The sequence below is a fragment of the Centruroides sculpturatus genome, unplaced genomic scaffold (genome assembly GCF_000671375.1).
Source record: "Centruroides sculpturatus isolate CEXI.00-Female unplaced genomic scaffold, Cexi_2.0 scaffold86, whole genome shotgun sequence".
In the NCBI taxonomy this organism is placed as follows: Eukaryota; Metazoa; Arthropoda; class Arachnida; order Scorpiones; family Buthidae; genus Centruroides; species Centruroides sculpturatus.
Window position 1 is genome coordinate 758,355 of NW_019384475.1, and position 20,285 is coordinate 778,639.

The 20,285-nt window shown below is 24.4% G+C and overlaps 1 protein-coding gene across 1 annotated transcript in view; it reads left to right on the plus strand.

The window, feature by feature from the left end:
* The window catches only part of LOC111621289 (inactive dipeptidyl peptidase 10-like), a 97,889-nt gene that overhangs the window by 17,498 nt on the left and 60,106 nt on the right, over positions 1-20,285 (plus strand). Inside the window, exon 2 of the mRNA XM_023363375.1 lies at positions 15,326-15,440. Coding sequence (XP_023219143.1) covers positions 15,326-15,440 — 115 coding nt within the window. The remainder of the gene's footprint in view (positions 1-15,325; positions 15,441-20,285) is intronic.

Sequence of the window (20,285 nt, forward strand, 5' to 3'; positions counted from 1 at the left end):
CTTATAAAATATTAAATAATAATTTTTTAAAGTAATTTTTATCATATTTTTAATATTTTTTAAATTGCATTCTGTTTGAAATGTAAAATCATTTTACTTTTACATTTAAAATGACTTTTATCCAGTAAAAAGTTTACTTTTATGTAGAATAATTATATTAAATTTTTAATGTTTCTCATAAACAATAATCTTTAGTTTATCATTACATTAAAAAATTAAGTTTAATAACTGAATTGTTAACATTATTCCATCCACAGTATATTATGAGTATAAAATCTCAATTTTTTAATATATATAAATATTAGATAAATAAGATAAATTATATTGAAAATCTTACCATTTAAGGAAACTTATCAAGTTAAATTTATATTTAACAATAATTCGTAAATTTTTTCTTAATTTAATATTTTTTCATTATTTTTATAAAAACAATTTTCTGGTACAGAAAAAAAAAGGAAAAATGTTAAACAATTTAATATAAAGTATAACGTAATATAATTATCGTTATATTTAATGTTGCAAGTCTATATAACTTTCAATAAATCAATTTGAGGAACAGATAAAACGTGGGATTTATATTATTTTCTAAACGTTCGTCGACTTTTGTTGAGTTTGAACCATTAGTTTAGGAATTTCCACCATAAAACAACGTTCAATAAATATGGATTTTTATAGGATTGGATTGAAATTTTAATCTCTTTTAAACGCAGTTTAAAAAAATTAATAATAAAATACTTTAAGCAACATTTATCTTAATTTAGAAACTTAAAATTAAAGTTTGTAAACGAGAGAAAGTTCTGCACATATTGTAAGATATCTAACGTTCAGCTCATAATATTCCTAACATAAATTTTTTTCTTGATGATTTAAAAATCCAGCTGTAGAGATAATTCCATTCTCGAAATAAACTTTTAAAATTTGATAATCTTCTACAGTTGTATTCTTCTGTAGTTTAAGTATGTTATTTGCTTAATTTTCTTTGTTTGTAGGTAAAATTTCAAACTTTAAAATAGATCCATTTAATGTATTTTAATCTAATTTTTTGTCATTTTTAAATATTTTAACATATTTAAAATTATAAATTATTAATTAACATAGAAAATTTTAAATAATTAATTATATTTGAGCTTATAAGATTTTAAGCTTTTTTATTACATTCTCATCTTAATGTTTTATAAGAAGGTTTTATGTTATAATCAATAATTTAAGGGTATTTTAAAGCTAATTAATAAAAATTTTATTTTCTGAGATATATTTTTTTAAAGTTCAAATAATTACAAAGTTATTTTTTTAATCATTATCTATAAACTATGCACATTTGTAATGGTACTTTTCAGTAAAATTAATAGTTGGTTCCAAGTTCTTCAATTGGATAAGATTGCAATATCAATAAAAAAAAAAGAAATAAAAATAAAAGAAAATTTAAACAGTTCCCTTGATAAAATTACAAAAGAGAGGGAAAGAGAGAATAAATTTATTGCTCCAATGGTAGGATATTTATCTTTAAACTGTTGAAATTAATGGTTCGTTCGATACAATTCATAACAGTTACATTTAGTAATAGTTGTAGAAGATGAACTTTGGCATATATTTCTAACCCTTATAACACAGAAAATAATTTAAAAAACATAAATAATTTTAATGCAAAAACAAGAATTTTTAATTAAAAAAATACGAAAAGTTAAATCGATAGTAGTTACTGAACACTTAGTATTTATATAACCTTTATAATATTTAAAATAAATAAAAAATAATTTTAAATTTTGAAATATAGGCCTAACGATGATCCACAAAAAATTAAAATTTTATAATTAAAATATGGTAAAAGTTATGTTTTGTAATAGTTTTAGAAGGTTCAACTTTTAGCACAAATATAACTCATATAAAAACAAACAAATAAATAAATAAATAATTTTAAAATGAAAACATAAGGACGTTAAAAAAATTGATTGTTTTAGTAAAAAGATAGTAAAAGTTACATTTTATAAGTAAGTAGAAGATTGAACCTGTATAATATATAAAACACAAATAATTTTTGAACGGAAACATGAGCATAACTTGCAAAAAAATTTAATTTTTTACGTAAAAAGTTGTAATTTTGTTTAAAAAATTTCATGTTTTTTAATAACAGAATATAAAGAATTATTTGGAGAGAATTAATAAGTTACACTATTTAAATTCCATTACTATTAAAACGTTATTTCTTTTTTAAACAACGGTTGATGTTATCTAAGAAAATCCAATCTTTGTTATCGATTGAATTCTCGTGGTTACGTCGTTTTATACGACGCCATAGATTATAAACGATACTGTGTTATCTGATGAGCTTCTACCTTTTCATTAATGTATATTTAATATGGAGAAAAAATATATAAAGAGAAACCTCGAGTCGTCATTTTCGTCAGGAGATTTGAAAAAAAAAAACTATGAATACGTCAAACAATACATGCAAGGACCTACATAAAACGAAAAACAAGTCTCATTTGCCTGTATGTGTATTTAGTAAACTTCCAAATCCAATGAGGCTTTTAAAAAAATTGATTAATCTTCATTTTTTAGCAACAGTTTTCCTTTTCAAACCGAACAATAAACTTAATATTTACGATGTTTGCTTGGTTTCTTATGGTGATTTCGTGAGCATACAAAAACGCTCTCATGGGCTCGAACTTACGAAGTGCTTTTGTAAAACTCGGCGCTGGTTCGTGAACGGCTTGATCATCGCCATTCCTTTCCACCCCCTGCAGCTCATGTCTGGCAGGTAAGACGTGTGCAGGTTGTACTGTACAACTGTACAGAATCCAAATTGCTACTTGCATCACATGCTGTTTCTATTACCGTTGCGTATTAACGATTAATCCAGGATTAACGCACTGTACTTCAGGAGTAAAAATTTTAATTGCTAGATGCGGGAAAACGATAAACTGAGGAACGATTGGTGCAGGCTTAATTTTTATAGTTTAAATAATATTTATTCAGGGATCCCAAAAAAAATTGAGCGATGATTTTCGGAAAGCGATACATCTGGGAACGATAGAACGAAGTTTTAATGTATATATACATACATACATACATTTATTTCTATTAAAAAAAGCATAATATAAATGCATATTATATCTTTTTAAACAAAATTTTTAAATTCATTTTTCACTTAATATATTGAAGAAAATAATTTAATACGTGGCAATTTTACGATTTTAACTTGTAAATTTACTTACTTATTGCGAAATTTTTCTTATAAGTTGACATATTTTTCATCTTTTAATTAAAGTAACTTAAAATATATAATAAAAATGTTAACACAGCATTATCCGACTGGTAGATCGCGATCTCTTAATTCATTTGAAAAGACTGTTTTTGAAAATAGATTGAGAAGTTAATACTTTCTGAGTTGTTTTTAATGCAATTTTTTACAAATAAATATTTTAATAACAAGCAAGACATCGTCTATTTAATTAAAACTAATTGTTTTAATTAAACAGACTTTTTTTACATTTGTGTAAAGTTATTCGAAGAATTTAATCATTTTAAAAAATTTTATATCATAAAGAATTTCAGAAAAGTGGAGTTAATCTTTCAAGCAAAGTTACCAAAAAATAAAGTTTAAGAACTATTTAATTTTTAAAATATTGAATCATTTATTTCAGGTAAATCCAATATAAAAATATAACTTCCAAACAGTTCTTGCAGAAACAGTTAAGTTTAAAAGAGTATTACGAGCATCAATTTTCTTAAATTGAATATGTTTTAAGATTTAATTTAATAAATAATTCTAGAATTTTGCTATAATTTTGATTATTTTTAGCATAAAATACATTTAAGTAATTAAAAATAATGATAATTTTTATACAGTTTAACTTTAAAAGAAATGAGAAATGCTTAAGCTTGAGTGCTGAAATTTGAAAGTTTTAAGACAAGAAAATACTTTAAAAATGTTAAATATAATAAAATTTTATGAAGTTCTAATATTTTCAGTATCTCATTTATTAATTATTTATGTTTATTTATATTAATTTCAATTTTAAAATAGAAACAATGTGCTACAATGAGGTAACTCGAACTTCAAGAAAAGATGGAAAATTCAATTAAATGCTCAATTGACCATCTTGATCTATTCTCAGGAACTGTCCAATTGAAGAAAATCGATTTGTAAGGAAAATCAACCCAAAAATTTAATTTTCTCATGATTCGATTTCATGTTTTCTGCTATTCAAGCTTATCTAAAAAGTCTATTCCGATTAAAATTGCGATGTAAACTTTAAATTATAATAAATTCTTTGTTTTTACCGCAAAATAAAATCATTTTTATTTAAAAATATACCAAGAATTTTAAAATAACACATTAATTTAATTTATTAATGTTATCATCATATAAAGTTAATTAATTTACCAACAAGACGTTCGCGAACCCGTTTAAGTTATATTGCTGAGTTTATACTGATAAAAGGTTGAAAAAATAGCTTTTCGAATGGTAGAAAATCATTTAATAAAATAACTTTTAGTGAATTATGAATAAGATTTATCATATTTATCGATATAAATGTATTATATCTACATATATTTATTTTCAATTCGTTATTTTGGAGATTTACTTTAAAATTATTCTGCAAATAACATTGATGTGCGCCATATGTTCTCTTAAAATCAAAGATTCAAGCCAAAGAAATTCAATTTTATTCTTTTATGAGTTTACTCAGTATATTAAATTCTTATCACAGTCTTCTTTAATATTATTTTGTTCCCGCGAGTGTTCATATTACAGAAATCAAAATTTATGAGTTAGTTCTAGAATCAAAATCAAATTAATTATAATACTGCAGGGAATTATTTTTTTAAAGTTCTTTGAATATTCAATATACGAAAATTGACTTATACAATAAGAAAAATAAGCATTAATTTAAAATATTTAATACAGAAGAAAATATATAAAACTTAATAGGGAAAGGAATATTTATTTTATATATTCTGTAACTTATGTTACATCAATTAATTTAATTCTAAAAATATCCTGAATTTGTAAAATGATTTTAAAATTTTACTTATTTTAAATGCTGTTTTGAATAATTTAAAAAGTTGTTTAAGTTAAGGTTTCGTTCGTGCGTAAGGTTTGAGAAATGTCTGGTAAAACGTTGCAATGGATGCTTGAAATTTTTATGATAATTACTACCGAATTTAGTAAAACTTTCTGATAATTTAGTTATAATAAATACCGTTTAAAGTAATATTGTACTATATCAAAATAGTAATATTCGATTAAATTAAATTACAGTAAATCATTAAATTAATGCCATATTAAATTAGGATGCTAATAATATTGGACCAACTGTGCTAATATCTGAACAAAATTTCGTACGAATCTTGGATCGGAGCTCTAAAATTTTCATTCAAAATTTTCAAATAAAATTAAGAAAAATTCGAAAATTATAACTCTGAATAACTTTCTATAAAGTTATAATTATAATAATCGATACAATTTCTTATAAATGATAATTATACTAAGGTAAAAGATAACATTGTGCTAATCTTAGATAGGCCTAAGCAAAATATAATATGAAATTTTTTTATTAGAATTTCAAAATCTTCACAAAAAAAGTGTAAAATAAAATTAAGAAAACTAAAATTATAATTTTAAGTAACTTTCTGCACACTTTCAATCTTAATAATTTAATTGATTTTCAATTTTTTTTATTACCTTTTGTTTAAATTGCTTTCAAGCAATTAATTACTTTGACTTTTTCTTTTTGTTCTGCACGTTATTAAAATGGCACAAACTTAATTATAGTTTTAATCATATTTTACAGAAATAATAAACAGTTTGACCACATTTGCAAAAATATACAAAAATACCCCTAAAAATTTAAATTATTTGCAATTTATCAAGTAATAATTTAAATAATATTATTGTTTAAATTATGTATTATTTTTAAAATTTTAATATTTGATTTAATGCTTAAATTTTTATACGTGAGTTCAAATAGTGTAATAATGAAACTACCTTGTAATAAAGAAATAGTTACGATCCATCAAGAAAATTATATTCGCTTTCATCTATTAATATGGCACACGATATGTCTCTTTCCTCTTATTTCGTCGTCATTGATAAAAAAAAAGTTTAATTTTCTTGATAGAAACCATATAAATGTCATTCGGAAGTGAAATTTTACTTCTGTAATTCTAGAGCAGCTAATTTTTTGCTTAAACATTGATTTATTTTTATCATTAGGATATTAGATATATTTATTACTCAACTTAGAATACTATAAAACGACAATTATTTATGATTATTTTCAGTATATTTTTATCTAATTTACTCTAAATGTAATAGATAATGATGTTCCTTAGATTTATTGTAAAATTAAAATGATTTAATATATGCATAATCATTTTAGAATTTTCAAGCATGGTTATACTTTCTATATTGATCGATATTTACATGATGACAAATTTAAATATCATTTTCAAGTTTCGTGTTTTTCAACTAGTTTAGCCACAGATCTTACTTTAAAATAATAAAAAGATCACCACTTTACTCTGGAATAAGATTTAGGACATCTCGAAAAGACCGCGATCTACCGATTGAATAATATTCTTTTGGTTAATTTTCTTGAATATAAAATTTAACTAACTTAAAAACTTAATTATATTCAAACTTCATAATGTTACGAGCATGATTTTTGCGACTATTAATATGGTAATAAAGATCTTAACCAATCATTTATTAAGCAAAATATCTTAATTATACTATCAAATAACACGAACACATTATCACAAAATTGTGTTTATAAACAAGGTCAAATTTAAATTTACTGAGGTCCTAAGTTATAATTTATAAGAGGATCTTATAGATATTCTATGAAATATTAAATTAAAAGGATACGAGGTTACTGCTTTAGATGTGGGTCCTAAGCTTTAAGGTATTTTTCTCATATGTGAATCCGACCCTGTTTATAAATTGCGATTATAGCTTTAAAAATCGTATATCATATATTGAAAAGATTAGAACACATTTAAAATATGCCCATATATATATTATATTTTATATATTTTGTTTTCCTCCACGTATTACTTGTTATTTATTCAATGACTTCATCGTTAAAAATCCATTAATCAACTAAACTTGACTAAATTTAAAAAAATTAAATAACTTTATAATTTATTAAAACTCATAAGAAAGCATTTATCAATCTAAATAAATACTCTTCAACAATAATTTATTTCTTAAAATTAAAAAGAAATTACTATTTTTAGAATAAATTGATCATCAAAGTATTTAAGGTTATCATTTCCAGATGCCTAATATATAATGTTACTTATTGTCAGAAACGTTTGAAATTTTCTATTTAAAAAATAATCGAGTAGAACAAGTAATTCTGTAGAGTTTGTATCTATGTAAAATGTTTTCTAAATCTCTCGCTTCGTTTACTATATTATAGTAATGATGAATATAGTACTTGATTTAACATGATGCAGTATGTTTGTAACGACCTTTTTACGACACTTTTCTTTCAAATATATTATTTTATCTGAAGTTCTGAATTATAAATTGGATGTAGAATATATATTTATATATATTTTAAACATTTTTTATATTCTAAAACCAATGCAATGCGCGTTTTTACAAATTCTCTCCGTTACCTTAACCATTTACAAAGACTTTTCATGTCTTTCTTTTCTCAAAATACCTTAAAAACAAACTCTCAAGTTATCTACCTTTGTAAATCTAAGGAGATTCGGAATAGAATGGGGAATTGAATTCGGACTCTTCGGCTAATTCACTTGAGACAACATATTTCCAGTTCATTAAGAACGTATTGATTGTGTTTATCTTCATATTCAATAAGTGTATGTAGTTGAGAAGTTTTATAAAATAACAAAAGATAAATTATATTTACATCTATTTAATTAAATAAGTTAATTTTTCTAGCTGATATGTGCAATATGTTTGAATGATCATTTCACAACTTTTTATTTTCAAAAATAATATTTTATCTGAATTATAAATTGAATAATAAAATATGTATTTCCATATATTTAAAATTTCTTTTATATTTTTAGATTCATGCAATGTTGATTTTTAGAGAATTTCAAGGCATTCGCTCATTCTTCTAAACATAAAAACTTTATAAATTTTTCAATGATAATAATTATATTAGAATAAAATGTAAATTACAAACAACTCAAACTTTGTTTATAAATACAGTAAAAATCACAAATTTAAAAGCAAAGAAATTTATATTATTACTTTAAGAAGTAACTTATAATTTATATTTTAAAAATATATAAAATAAATAAATTTAATAAATATGTAGGATGGTCCAAAAGCCGGTTAACCATTAGCCGAAATAAACCATCAAAAGATTTTTAAACAATTTTTTTAAAGCTTGTGATTAATAAAGGATTTGAATAAGACAATAATTTAGCTTTTATTATAATGGTTAACTGACTTTAGATCAACCGTATAAAGTATGATATATAAAATCCTGTACAGCAAATTTCTCTATATATCTAAAATTAGCCTAATTATCAATAATTTAATAAATATACAGTAAGCTCACAAGTCAATTAATAGTGTAAATCGCTCGAAAGATCTATTTTTTAAAAAGTTATATCTTTCTTGTTCAATATGCAAATTATGTTTTGAATAGTTTACTTTTTCTTGTTTTTAGTCTGCAAGTAATATTTGAATAAGACAGCAATTTAGTCTTTACAGTAGGTTAACCGACTTTTGTGACACCACGTATATCGTAAAATATTCAAACACTAAAAGAATTTTACAATAAAATTTTCATGAAGAAATATAAATATTTTGAATATTTTTTGAAATATTAAAACTTTGATATACGTAATATATAAAATCTTAAATTGTTATTTGAAAATTTTTGAAATATTTCTTGAATGAAAACAGTTACGAAACTGTTATTAAGTTATATATTTACAAAAATAAATAACAGATATTTCGCAAAAAGATTTCAGAAATTATTGATATATCGATTATCCGGTTCCGAATGAATCATTTAACCTTACTTCAGGAAATGGTTCTTCAGTAAATCATTGTAAAACTATATTTATCTGAAGAAAATATCTAAATTTCATCGTACATTTTTTCAAATATCGAATGCTAGAATCTAGATATACAGTATATATTTTTATTTAGATAGTCGAATTTTTTCCGTTTTTAAGCATTAAAATAATCGACTGTTATCCTTTTTTTTTTTCAATATTGCATTGGCATTTTAAAAAGCACATTTGAAAATGTTGGAAAGGTTTAAAGAAATAGACTTTTAAAAAATGTTTAATATATACATATATATATATATATATTTTTTTTTATAAAAAAATATATATATATAAGAAAATCCAATCTTTGTTATNGCCATTTCAAATTGGTTTTTAACCATTCTTAAATATGTCAGTCAACTAAGATTTGAGCCACCTTGTATTTATCACTAATTATAAATATTTAAAATCAATATTAGAAATATTTAGTAAATAACATATTGACAGTTGTAAACAGAATTTCAAAATGACAAAGATTTTAAAATATATAATTATGATCTGCAGTTTACAGCATGAAATCAACACAGAAATATTGCAAATGATAGTAATGTAAAAATATCATTGAAATACTTATAATTTTAATAATATAATAAAGACACAAAACTCCATTCTTTTAAAAAATGAATAAACAAGCCAATATATAAACTGTATTTAAAACTATTGTTTTAATAATTTTGTTGAATTAATCAATGCATCTTTAATAGTGGGCAAAGTTGAAGGAATGCTAATGTTTTCGATCCATCGATGGGCTATCTTTGTGTTGTATACGGATGGACAAAAGTGAAGTGCCAGCTCTAGTTAGAAAGAAAAATGGGATAGAGAAAATAATCTAGAGAAGATGTACTATGAAATCAGCAGCTGAAAAAAACTGAGAAGCGATTGTCAGGCAGGAAAGAGGAACTACCTTGTTCCTGCTGTTTGAACAGACAGCAGGAACAAGGTAGTTCCTATAAATTTTACACTTCTACAATGTTGGCATAAGAGGAAAGAGACACTTCCAAAGAGTATGACCTTGTATCAATGTACAGCACTTCAGTACTGAGTTGTGCAAAAAAAGACAAAACTGCAGCATAGCCTTCTCTTTTAATATTGTCTTTATATAAGATAATATGTATTGTGTTCAAAAATTCCATTAAACTCTATATTGCACATATTTCCAATATTATAAATATATTGCTTATTTACAGAAATCAAAAACTTTTCATTTCAGAATTATTTTAAGCTTTCTTCAAGTCATCCTCAATTATTGCAAATTAGAGCAGGTGGTACTGAGTTTAATAGAATTTTTAAAAACACAACAACACACATTATCTAACTAGGCTGCAATTTGAAAAAATTGTACACCTATAAATTCCTACAGTCTGTCCACTGTCTTTCCTTAATCTCAAGAACAGAGTTAGATAGAAGAAAGATGAGAGCAGATATAGAAAACTTGGAAGCAAAAGGTCCCTATTAACTATACATGAACTTCTGATGCAAACCAGAAATCATGTTATTTCAATTCAAAAATTTTTCCCTGAAAGATATTAGATAGACAACTGGCACGACTATATTGTTAAAGAAAAAGTATGATGTACAGGGGCAAGCAACTACTAATTTGAGGTGGAGAGCATTTTAAATTAAATAAATTAAAATTTGCAGCCCGGCATTGTGACGATGTTACAGTAAATACTGTAATTGCTAGTTTAACTTAAGTTGTTGATTCAAAATTAACGAAAGTTTTGATAATTTTAATTATTTAATATAATTAAATTTAAATTAAACGTAAAACTAAGTTACATAATATACATATATATAGGCCTATATATAGTTTTCAGAGATTGAGATGCCTAAAGCACTTAACATTTTGAAGCTCTCTGTACATTTAAAGCAACAAAACAGCATTAAAAATTTATTTTAAACTTTACAAGTAATAAAATTCGACAAAAACAAATAGTTTTTAGATGCACAAAAAATACAATGAAAGAAATAATTTAATAAATATTTTTGAAGTTCTCGTAAATGTGAGAAGCAAACTAAATTGCTCAACCTCCTATGAGAGAGAACCTATCTTTGCATATTATTTATAAATCTCAATTTTTGAAGTTCTATATGAATTAAATGTTAAAATTTTAATGAGACAGGTTTTCATTTTGCTTGATTTACTCTTTCTTTTGGCTTAATATATAGGCCTACTTTTTGCACCAATTTTATTTATTTCTACGTTATCTTTTTCTTTATATGTATTCCTTTATATAACCCATATAAATAAATATTCATAAAAGCATTGATGAGCATTATGTAAATTTGTAACACAATTTCTTTGCTACTGAACTTCTTTGTTTAGTAGCAAGGAAACTGTGTTGGTAATGTTAACTATATTATCCTAAAAGCTTATATAAAAGTATTTATCTGAAGCAATATATATATACTATATATATATATATAGTAAGAATATACAAACACTTGTATATAGAATATGTATTTTTAGTGACATTTAGCAACATGCAAAGACAAATGAAAAATACACTTCAATAGTATATATAAATGTCATGTAGAAACATGTTCGCAAGAACATATTTGTAGCCTTATGTTCAAATTCAACAAATTCAATTTGATAACGCCATTTATATAACTTATTGCCTATTTTGTAGCCAAGTCACAAGTATATTTTCTTCGAATTCAAAGTGCTCTTACTTGATATTAATAACTCACTGGAGAGCAATTGTTCCGATTGTAGTGAATAAATCAATTTTGGTGCAATTAGTTATGCTAATTTCAACTAATCTTTCGACCTTTTGAGATATTATTTCATAAAATTCAACAGTCTCTGCAGGATTTTTGCATAGAATATTTTTGTTTTACGCTACAAATTACTGTATAATTGTTACTTGTTACGGATACGTGTAAACTGATTTATTTACTTTTTATCGATCTCTCTCGACAGAAACTTGCATTGTGCCAAGACATTTACATTATTATTTAATAGCTTTTAACATAAATAATTTTAAAATAATAAATATTAAATAAATACAAATCATAAAATATTTAAAATATAATATTTATTCTTACTTTTAATTATAAAATTATAAGAATATGCTTCAAGTTATTGCTCTTCTACTATTCACCAGGATCGATAGATAAATTTTAAATTTTTATATTTATATTCGTATATTTAAATATTTCGATATAAAATGCGAAAATATCAAAAGATATCAAGATTTCCTGCTCTTGTGTATCATGAAAAATTTCTTTCGATATCTTCAAACTAACAGAAATCGGATTCGTCGAGTGAATCAATGCGCTTTCATCCACTCAGTCAAAGGTCTTGCCTTTCTTCAAATAACCAATAAAAAAATGAAGCTTAACATAAAATTCGCCTTTTTTATAGATCCTTTCACGTTCAAAAACAAGAATTTTTTCTTTCTAAATTCTTGTTTTGACCTTTTTCCGTGAGGTTTTCTCAATACTTCCATCATGTCAACAATATCTTGTTTGTCATGGGTTTAAAAGGGTTGTAATTCAACTAAAATATAAATTTTAACAAATCAAATTATATAAAAATATTTTTTAAAAATATAACTATTTATTAAATTTTTATTTAATCGAGTAATTTAAATGGCTACAAAGTACAGAAAAATCTATTTAAAGAACCCCTTAAATGCCACTACACCGCATAACTTATTGTGGCATTCAACGGGTTAAAAATAAATTACTAAAAGTCTTATAGAACTTCAAGAAAATCTTAAAATTTTCAGGATTTGTTTTCTCTAATTTAAATGAAATAAATTATAATAAAGTTTTAAGCATTTTATTTTCTACAGACGTGGGAATTATGTTAAATTTTGTGTTGATGATACCAAAAGGTACTGTACAACCATTTGTATAATTTTCCGATATAGAATCTATAAAATAATATTTTCGTTAGATATTTTGAAATATTATTGATGTTTTTTAAAAAAAACGATGAAATCAATAACTAATCTCGAGAGAATTCTAATTCGAAAAGTTTAAACTTCAGATTTCTTATTCTATAGAAGTAATGGGATCTCCACCCTTGTTACTTGTCTCTTGAAATTTAAACAAGTAACACATCAAAGAATATTTAAGAATTTATTCATATTTCGATTTACTGATCAATTTACTGATAATTGATCAGTAAATCGAAATGTGAATAGATTCTTAATCTTAAAGTAAGAAAAAATTATATGGAATTTTTAAAAAAATTTTTTCTTCTATGGGAAGAGTAAATTACGGTCGTTAACGGTAGCTTAAAAGATTAGTTTAATTTAATTATAATTTAAATTAATTTAAATACATTTTATAACTATAATGATTAAACTATAAAATGCATTTTCTTTACATAATATGTAAATTATGAAATGTTTCGTTATCTACGGTCAAACGTCCATTTAACGCTATCATTTGTTGGAATGAAATCGAGTGTCACACTAAACCAAAGTACCTCAAATAATAAAAATTATACTGTACATAGTAAACTGCATACAAGTTCGAACTTGAGAATTTTAAAATCATATAATTTAGTGATAACAATATGGTTTACAAAGCAAAATAATACGTTTAGTAATTCACAGATACTAAAGTGTTCTCTTTTTAATATCTGATCTGTTTACAATTATTCATTGCCGTTACGGCAGTATTTAGATCAAGGTTTGGCTGTATTCATAAAGATTCACAAAAAGTTATTGACTTTTTACAAAAATATCTCTCTTTATATTAGCGATATGTCAAAGTTTGGCTGTAATGTGAAAAATACAAAATGCATTGCTGCTGTAAATAGCATATAAATTAGAATCCCCAAATTCTGGAAAATCAGAGAAAATTAAGGAAACTCAATAAAATTAAGCATTTCTAAATGAAATAGGCTATAATCAGTTATTTTTATTTTCTTATTGAAAGTCACAAATTGATTAAATTTTGGTTAATTTTTGGATAAAACGTGTTATTGCATTACTTTCTCACAGAAAGATCACTTCGGCATACCATAGTAATTAGCCTGTTTCAAATTTATTACATTCGGCTCTCCCTTTGTCTTAACTCTTCAGTTATATGAACATGAAGATGTTGAAAATGTCACATGATAGGAACGCGTTTGTTAAATCGTCTCAATGAACTTGATCCTATCACATAACTTCCTCAATAAATTCGTGTTGTACACATAATTCAAGGCTAAAGCCCCGCTATAACAGATGACATTTTCAATGTATTATGGCACATGCTTATACTGACAGTTTTATGTGACCGTTGCTGTAGATTGCGGTCATTTTATTAAACGTTAAATACGTTATTTTTTCATTTATATTGTTAAGTTTAAACTTACTTTCTAGTAGATTCAAAGCTGTATTTATCTTAGATACATCCAACACACCTTATTGCTGAGAAACATATATTTATTACCCAACTGCTGTATTTATCATAACACAAAATATAAAAATTGAGAGTTATCTACTTGGAGTAAACTTGAATCCTAAACAGGAGTTCTAACAGCAAGATGTTGATAAAGTTGTTTTATTCATTAGTTTAACTATGTCATATGTGTAAATATATCAACGATTATTCCTCTTAACCTGAAAAATGTTCAAAATATTATATTACATACAGTATCTTGCATGAGAAAATAACTAATTATTTTACAAGTTTCGATTTTCGATTAATATCATATCTTCATTACTAGAAAGCAGTGTAATAATAATGGGGATGAGTGGAGGGAAAGAAGAAAAATTATTAGGCCAGGGATTAAGTAAATATGCAGCTAACTTGAACATCCTACCACTCACAAAAATAAATATTAAAAATATGCTGTGACATGTATTGAAAAACTTAGGTTGGGAAGAAAATTGAAAGTCGTTTTAGAGGAAATTTAGGATTAGAAAGTTAGGGAAATGGAGTATGATTTTAATTTGGGAACTATGATTATATATTATCTTTCATTTAATATAAAAATATTGAAATTATTTTTGCCAACTTTTTAAACATTTTTAAATGTATTTTCATATTCTCTATTTAATATATGAATTAAAAAATATATTTATTTAGATAATTTTCATTCGTGCATTTACTATTAAAAACCTATTTTTAAAACTCATATTTTCATATATTATATATATATAATTCTATACAAATCTGTAATAAAATATGTTTTTTGAGCAATTTTTAAAAAAAACTAATTTAAATTATATAAATTTAGATAATTTGCTTTTTTAGAATTTTTAATATCTTTTTCACTAATATCAATTTTAATTATACAGATATAATAATAATTATTTAACAGGATTTAATATCACCCGGACCGGATGATAGGAACTGGAGAGGTATTGGTATTGCTCTATTGGTTATTGTAGCTGTGTGTGCACTCATTGTTGCAGCAGTCATTTTATTGACTCCAGGTAAGTTTTCCTTACTTTTTAGCTCAATATATACTTTTAAGATATTTCTGAGTGAATTTTTACAATAAATGCAATAATTAAGCCTGCTTGTTAGATAACAGGAATCTGATATGGAACTTATCATAAGCTTCTTAATTCAATTGATTAATTTAATGTAAAACGTAATAAAATAATATATAAATCATTTAAATTAATAGGATGAAACGTCTTTCTGAAGAGGAGAATTAAATATTATATTAATTGCAATGAAGATTATTAGTTTTCTCGTTCTATATCAATCGATCGCTTCGAGTACATTAGTAAAGGATATTCTTAAATATTTACTTAATCAGCCAAGATGATTAACTGTTGATTATTATATAACAAGATTAATTTAAATAAATAATCGTGATGTAAAGTTGGATGTATGAAAACAACATATTAAAAGTTAACAAAATAGTAAAAGGAAGAGTACTAGGTGGAATGAACAAGAAAATAGACAAAGAATTTATTTTAATCACAGCTTAAATTTTTTATATGTTATTCAGAATAATAAATTATTTGTCCACCTAAAAATGAGTATATATTTTCGATATTAATAGGTACATATAGTGGCTTATAAAAAGGTTTATAGGCTTATAAAGAGATGCAGGCTTCTTGCTTCTCTTGATGGCTTCTTAGAGCTCTTCAGTGGCTGAGTGGTCGAAGGGACAAAAGCGTTAGTCTACACAACGATCCTAACTTGAACCCGAAGATGTCTGGAGGATTCGACTTCGAGTTCGAATCGGATTCACAAAGATTTCATGAATGATTGATCCGATGTGCGTGAACCGGAGAGGGCCCTACATAAAGGCAACGCGTAGGACAACGGAGATTTTGTAGTATTTTGATAGTTAAATCAACAAATTAGTAATTATTTAAAATGTGAGTGTACTGGTTGCATCTACAGAACGATCATTTTCGAAGAACTACCTCCGATCAAATGTCGAAAAATTTTCTTTATTTTCGATCATGTCCATTGAAAGAGATATTGCTACAGAAGTGGACTTTTCTTCTGTATTAATGAATTCGGACTGCTAGACCAGGAGATCAATTTTGTAGATGAATTTCTATACACCTATTGAATTTTGAAATTCATTGTAAAACTATTGTATACATTTTTATTACTTTATTGTATGTTCTACTACCTGTTTCTATATTTAAAATGTTCATATTATTGTAACCTAAATAGATCTAACTTCTACCTCTATCGCTCTTTTAATGGTCCTCAAAAATAAATTTTGCCTAGGGCCTCGCAAATCCTAGGGCATTCTCTGGCGAGACCCGCTTACATCCGGATCAAATCACTCACGAAAATTTCGTTATCCGACTTGCTCGGACCTGTTCCTGTGATAGACATTAATAAAATTCTTCATAATACCATAAGGTGGCAAAAGTTTAAAAAATAAATGAATAAAGAAAAAACATCTTTTCAATATGTAAACTTAAAATCGTAGAATCATTTTATTTTACTTCTATTATTATTATTTTTAATTGGCTATTTATCAAATAGATTTAAAAATATTTTTATTTTCAAATTTAAGCTTTTTGCTAATATGACTTAATTAATAATACTGTACTTCAAAATTCTTCCGACATTATATTTAAAACTTTAATAAAATATATCATAATTCTTCCGTTATTGGGTCATCTTATTCATCTTATTGGGTCATATTGGTCCTTCTATTTTTTCCTATCTTCCACATTCTTCCTTTATGTACTATCTTCTAGTCCTTTTAATCTGATCCCTCCATCTCTCTTCTTGTCTTTTCCTTTTGGTCTATTGCCTACAATTGTTTTATCTGTGGCGCTTTCTTTGTGTCCTGCTCGCGTCTTTCATATGTCCAAACCACTTCAAATGTGTCTTTCTCATCCTGTCCATCAGACTGCTTACATTTAGGCTAATCCTAATCTTTTCATTCCCCATTCTGTATCTTCTAGTTTTCTCTTTTATTGTTCTTAACATTTTTATTTTTATTACTTGTATTCTCTGGCTAGTAAAGAAATATATATAAGTTATATAGGATGGCTCAAAATTTAGCAGTACTGTATTGTCTTAATTATAGATTTACATGTCAGTATAAATCGTGACGAATAAATGATGAAAATGTGATTAAAAATTAAAGTATTTGAGTAAGCTTTACAATGGTTAGCTGACTTCTGGGCCACTTTGTATATTAAGTAAATACATCATCAGTAGCTCTTACTTGGGTTTACATTAATCGATAACTATTAACACGAAAATTTTATTTATTATTTTATATCATAAATTATAATCACGAAAAAAGAAATTGGTGATATTTCATTCATATTTTATCTTCGAAGACAAAAGTGAACGATAACGTTTGTTATAAATTTAAAATTATTTACTTTTGTAACGATAAAATGTAATAAAATACGACATTTTATTTTCGTTTTTTCGAAGTAAACAACGGAGAAAATCAAGATTTATCACTTTACAAATGGATTCTTGCATTGATTCTAAGCACTTTTAGATTTACTCAGTACATACATCTGTTTGTAAAAATAGTACGCTGTAGACAGGTTATCAATTTAAAACATACAAAATGTATCTTTGAAATTAGTCAAAATTATATAAATAGGATTTACAAAATTCGATTTATAAACTAAATTCCGATGGATCAAATTTGTGGATATTTTTTTTTTTCTCAATTTTAAATTAAATACCAACAAATAATTAATTTTAATAATTAAANTCAAAGTATTTAAGGTTATCATTTCCAGATGCCTAATATATAATGTTACTTATTGTCAGAAACGTTTGAAATTTTCTATTTAAAAAATAATCGAGTAGAACAAGTAATTCTGTAGAGTTTGTATCTATGTAAAATGTTTTCTAAATCTCTCGCTTCGTTTACTATATTATAGTAATGATGAATATAGTACTTGATTTAACATGATGCAGTATGTTTGTAACGACCTTTTTACGACACTTTTCTTTCAAATATATTATTTTATCTGAAGTTCTGAATTATAAATTGGATGTAGAATATATATTTATATATATTTTAAACATTTTTTATATTCTAAAACCAATGCAATGCGCGTTTTTACAAATTCTCTCCGTTACCTTAACCATTTACAAAGACTTTTCATGTCTTTCTTTTCTCAAAATACCTTAAAAACAAACTCTCAAGTTATCTACCTTTGTAAATCTAAGGAGATTCGGAATAGAATGGGGAATTGAATTCGGACTCTTCGGCTAATTCACTTGAGACAACATATTTCCAGTTCATTAAGAACGTATTGATTGTGTTTATCTTCATATTCAATAAGTGTATGTAGTTGAGAAGTTTTATAAAATAACAAAAGATAAATTATATTTACATCTATTTAATTAAATAAGTTAATTTTTCTAGCTGATATGTGCAATATGTTTGAATGATCATTTCACAACTTTTTATTTTCAAAAATAATATTTTATCTGAATTATAAATTGAATAATAAAATATGTATTTCCATATATTTAAAATTTCTTTTATATTTTTAGATTCATGCAATGTTGATTTTTAGAGAATTTCAAGGCATTCGCTCATTCTTCTAAACATAAAAACTTTATAAATTTTTCAATGATAATAATTATATTAGAATAAAATGTAAATTACAAACAACTCAAACTTTGTTTATAAATACAGTAAAAATCACAAATTTAAAAGCAAAGAAATTTATATTATTACTTTAAGAAGTAACTTATAATTTATATTTTAAAAATATATAAAATAAATAAATTTAATAAATATGTAGGATGGTCCAAAAGCCGGTTAACCATTAGCCGAAATAAACCATCAAAAGATTTTTAAACAATTTTTTTAAAGCTTGTGATTAATAAAGGATTTGAATAAGACAATAATTTAGCTTTTATTATAATGGTTAACTGACTTTAGATCAACCGTATAAAGTATGATATATAAAATCCTGTACAGCAAATTTCTCTATATATCTAAAATTAGCCTAATTATCAATAATTTAATAAATATACAGTAAGCTCACAAGTCAATTAATAGTGTAAATCGCTCGAAAGATCTATTTTTTAAAAAGTTATATCTTTCTTGTTCAATATGCAAATTATGTTTTGAATAGTTTACTTTTTCTTGTTTTTAGTCTGCAAGTAATATTTGAATAAGACAGCAATTTAGTCTTTACAGTAGGTTAACCGACTTTTGTGACACCACGTATATCGTAAAATATTCAAACACTAAAAGAATTTTACAATAAAATTTTCATGAAGAAATATAAATATTTTGAATATTTTTTGAAATATTAAAACTTTGATATACGTAATATATAAAATCTTAAATTGTTATTTGAAAATTTTTGAAATATTTCTTGAATGAAAACAGTTACGAAACTGTTATTAAGTTATATATTTACAAAAATAAATAACAGATATTTCGCAAAAAGATTTCAGAAATTATTGATATATCGATTATCCGGTTCCGAATGAATCATTTAACCTTACTTCAGGAAATGGTTCTTCAGTAAATCATTGTAAAACTATATTTATCTGAAGAAAATATCTAAATTTCATCGTACATTTTTTCAAATATCGAATGCTAGAATCTAGATATACAGTATATATTTTTATTTAGATAGTCGAATTTTTTCCGTTTTTAAGCATTAAAATAATCGACTGTTATCCTTTTTTTTTTTCAATATTGCATTGGCATTTTAAAAAGCACATTTGAAAATGTTGGAAAGGTTTAAAGAAATAGACTTTTAAAAAATGTTTAATATATACATATATATATATATATATTTTTTTTTATAAAAAAATATATATATATAAGAAAATCCAATCTTTGTTAT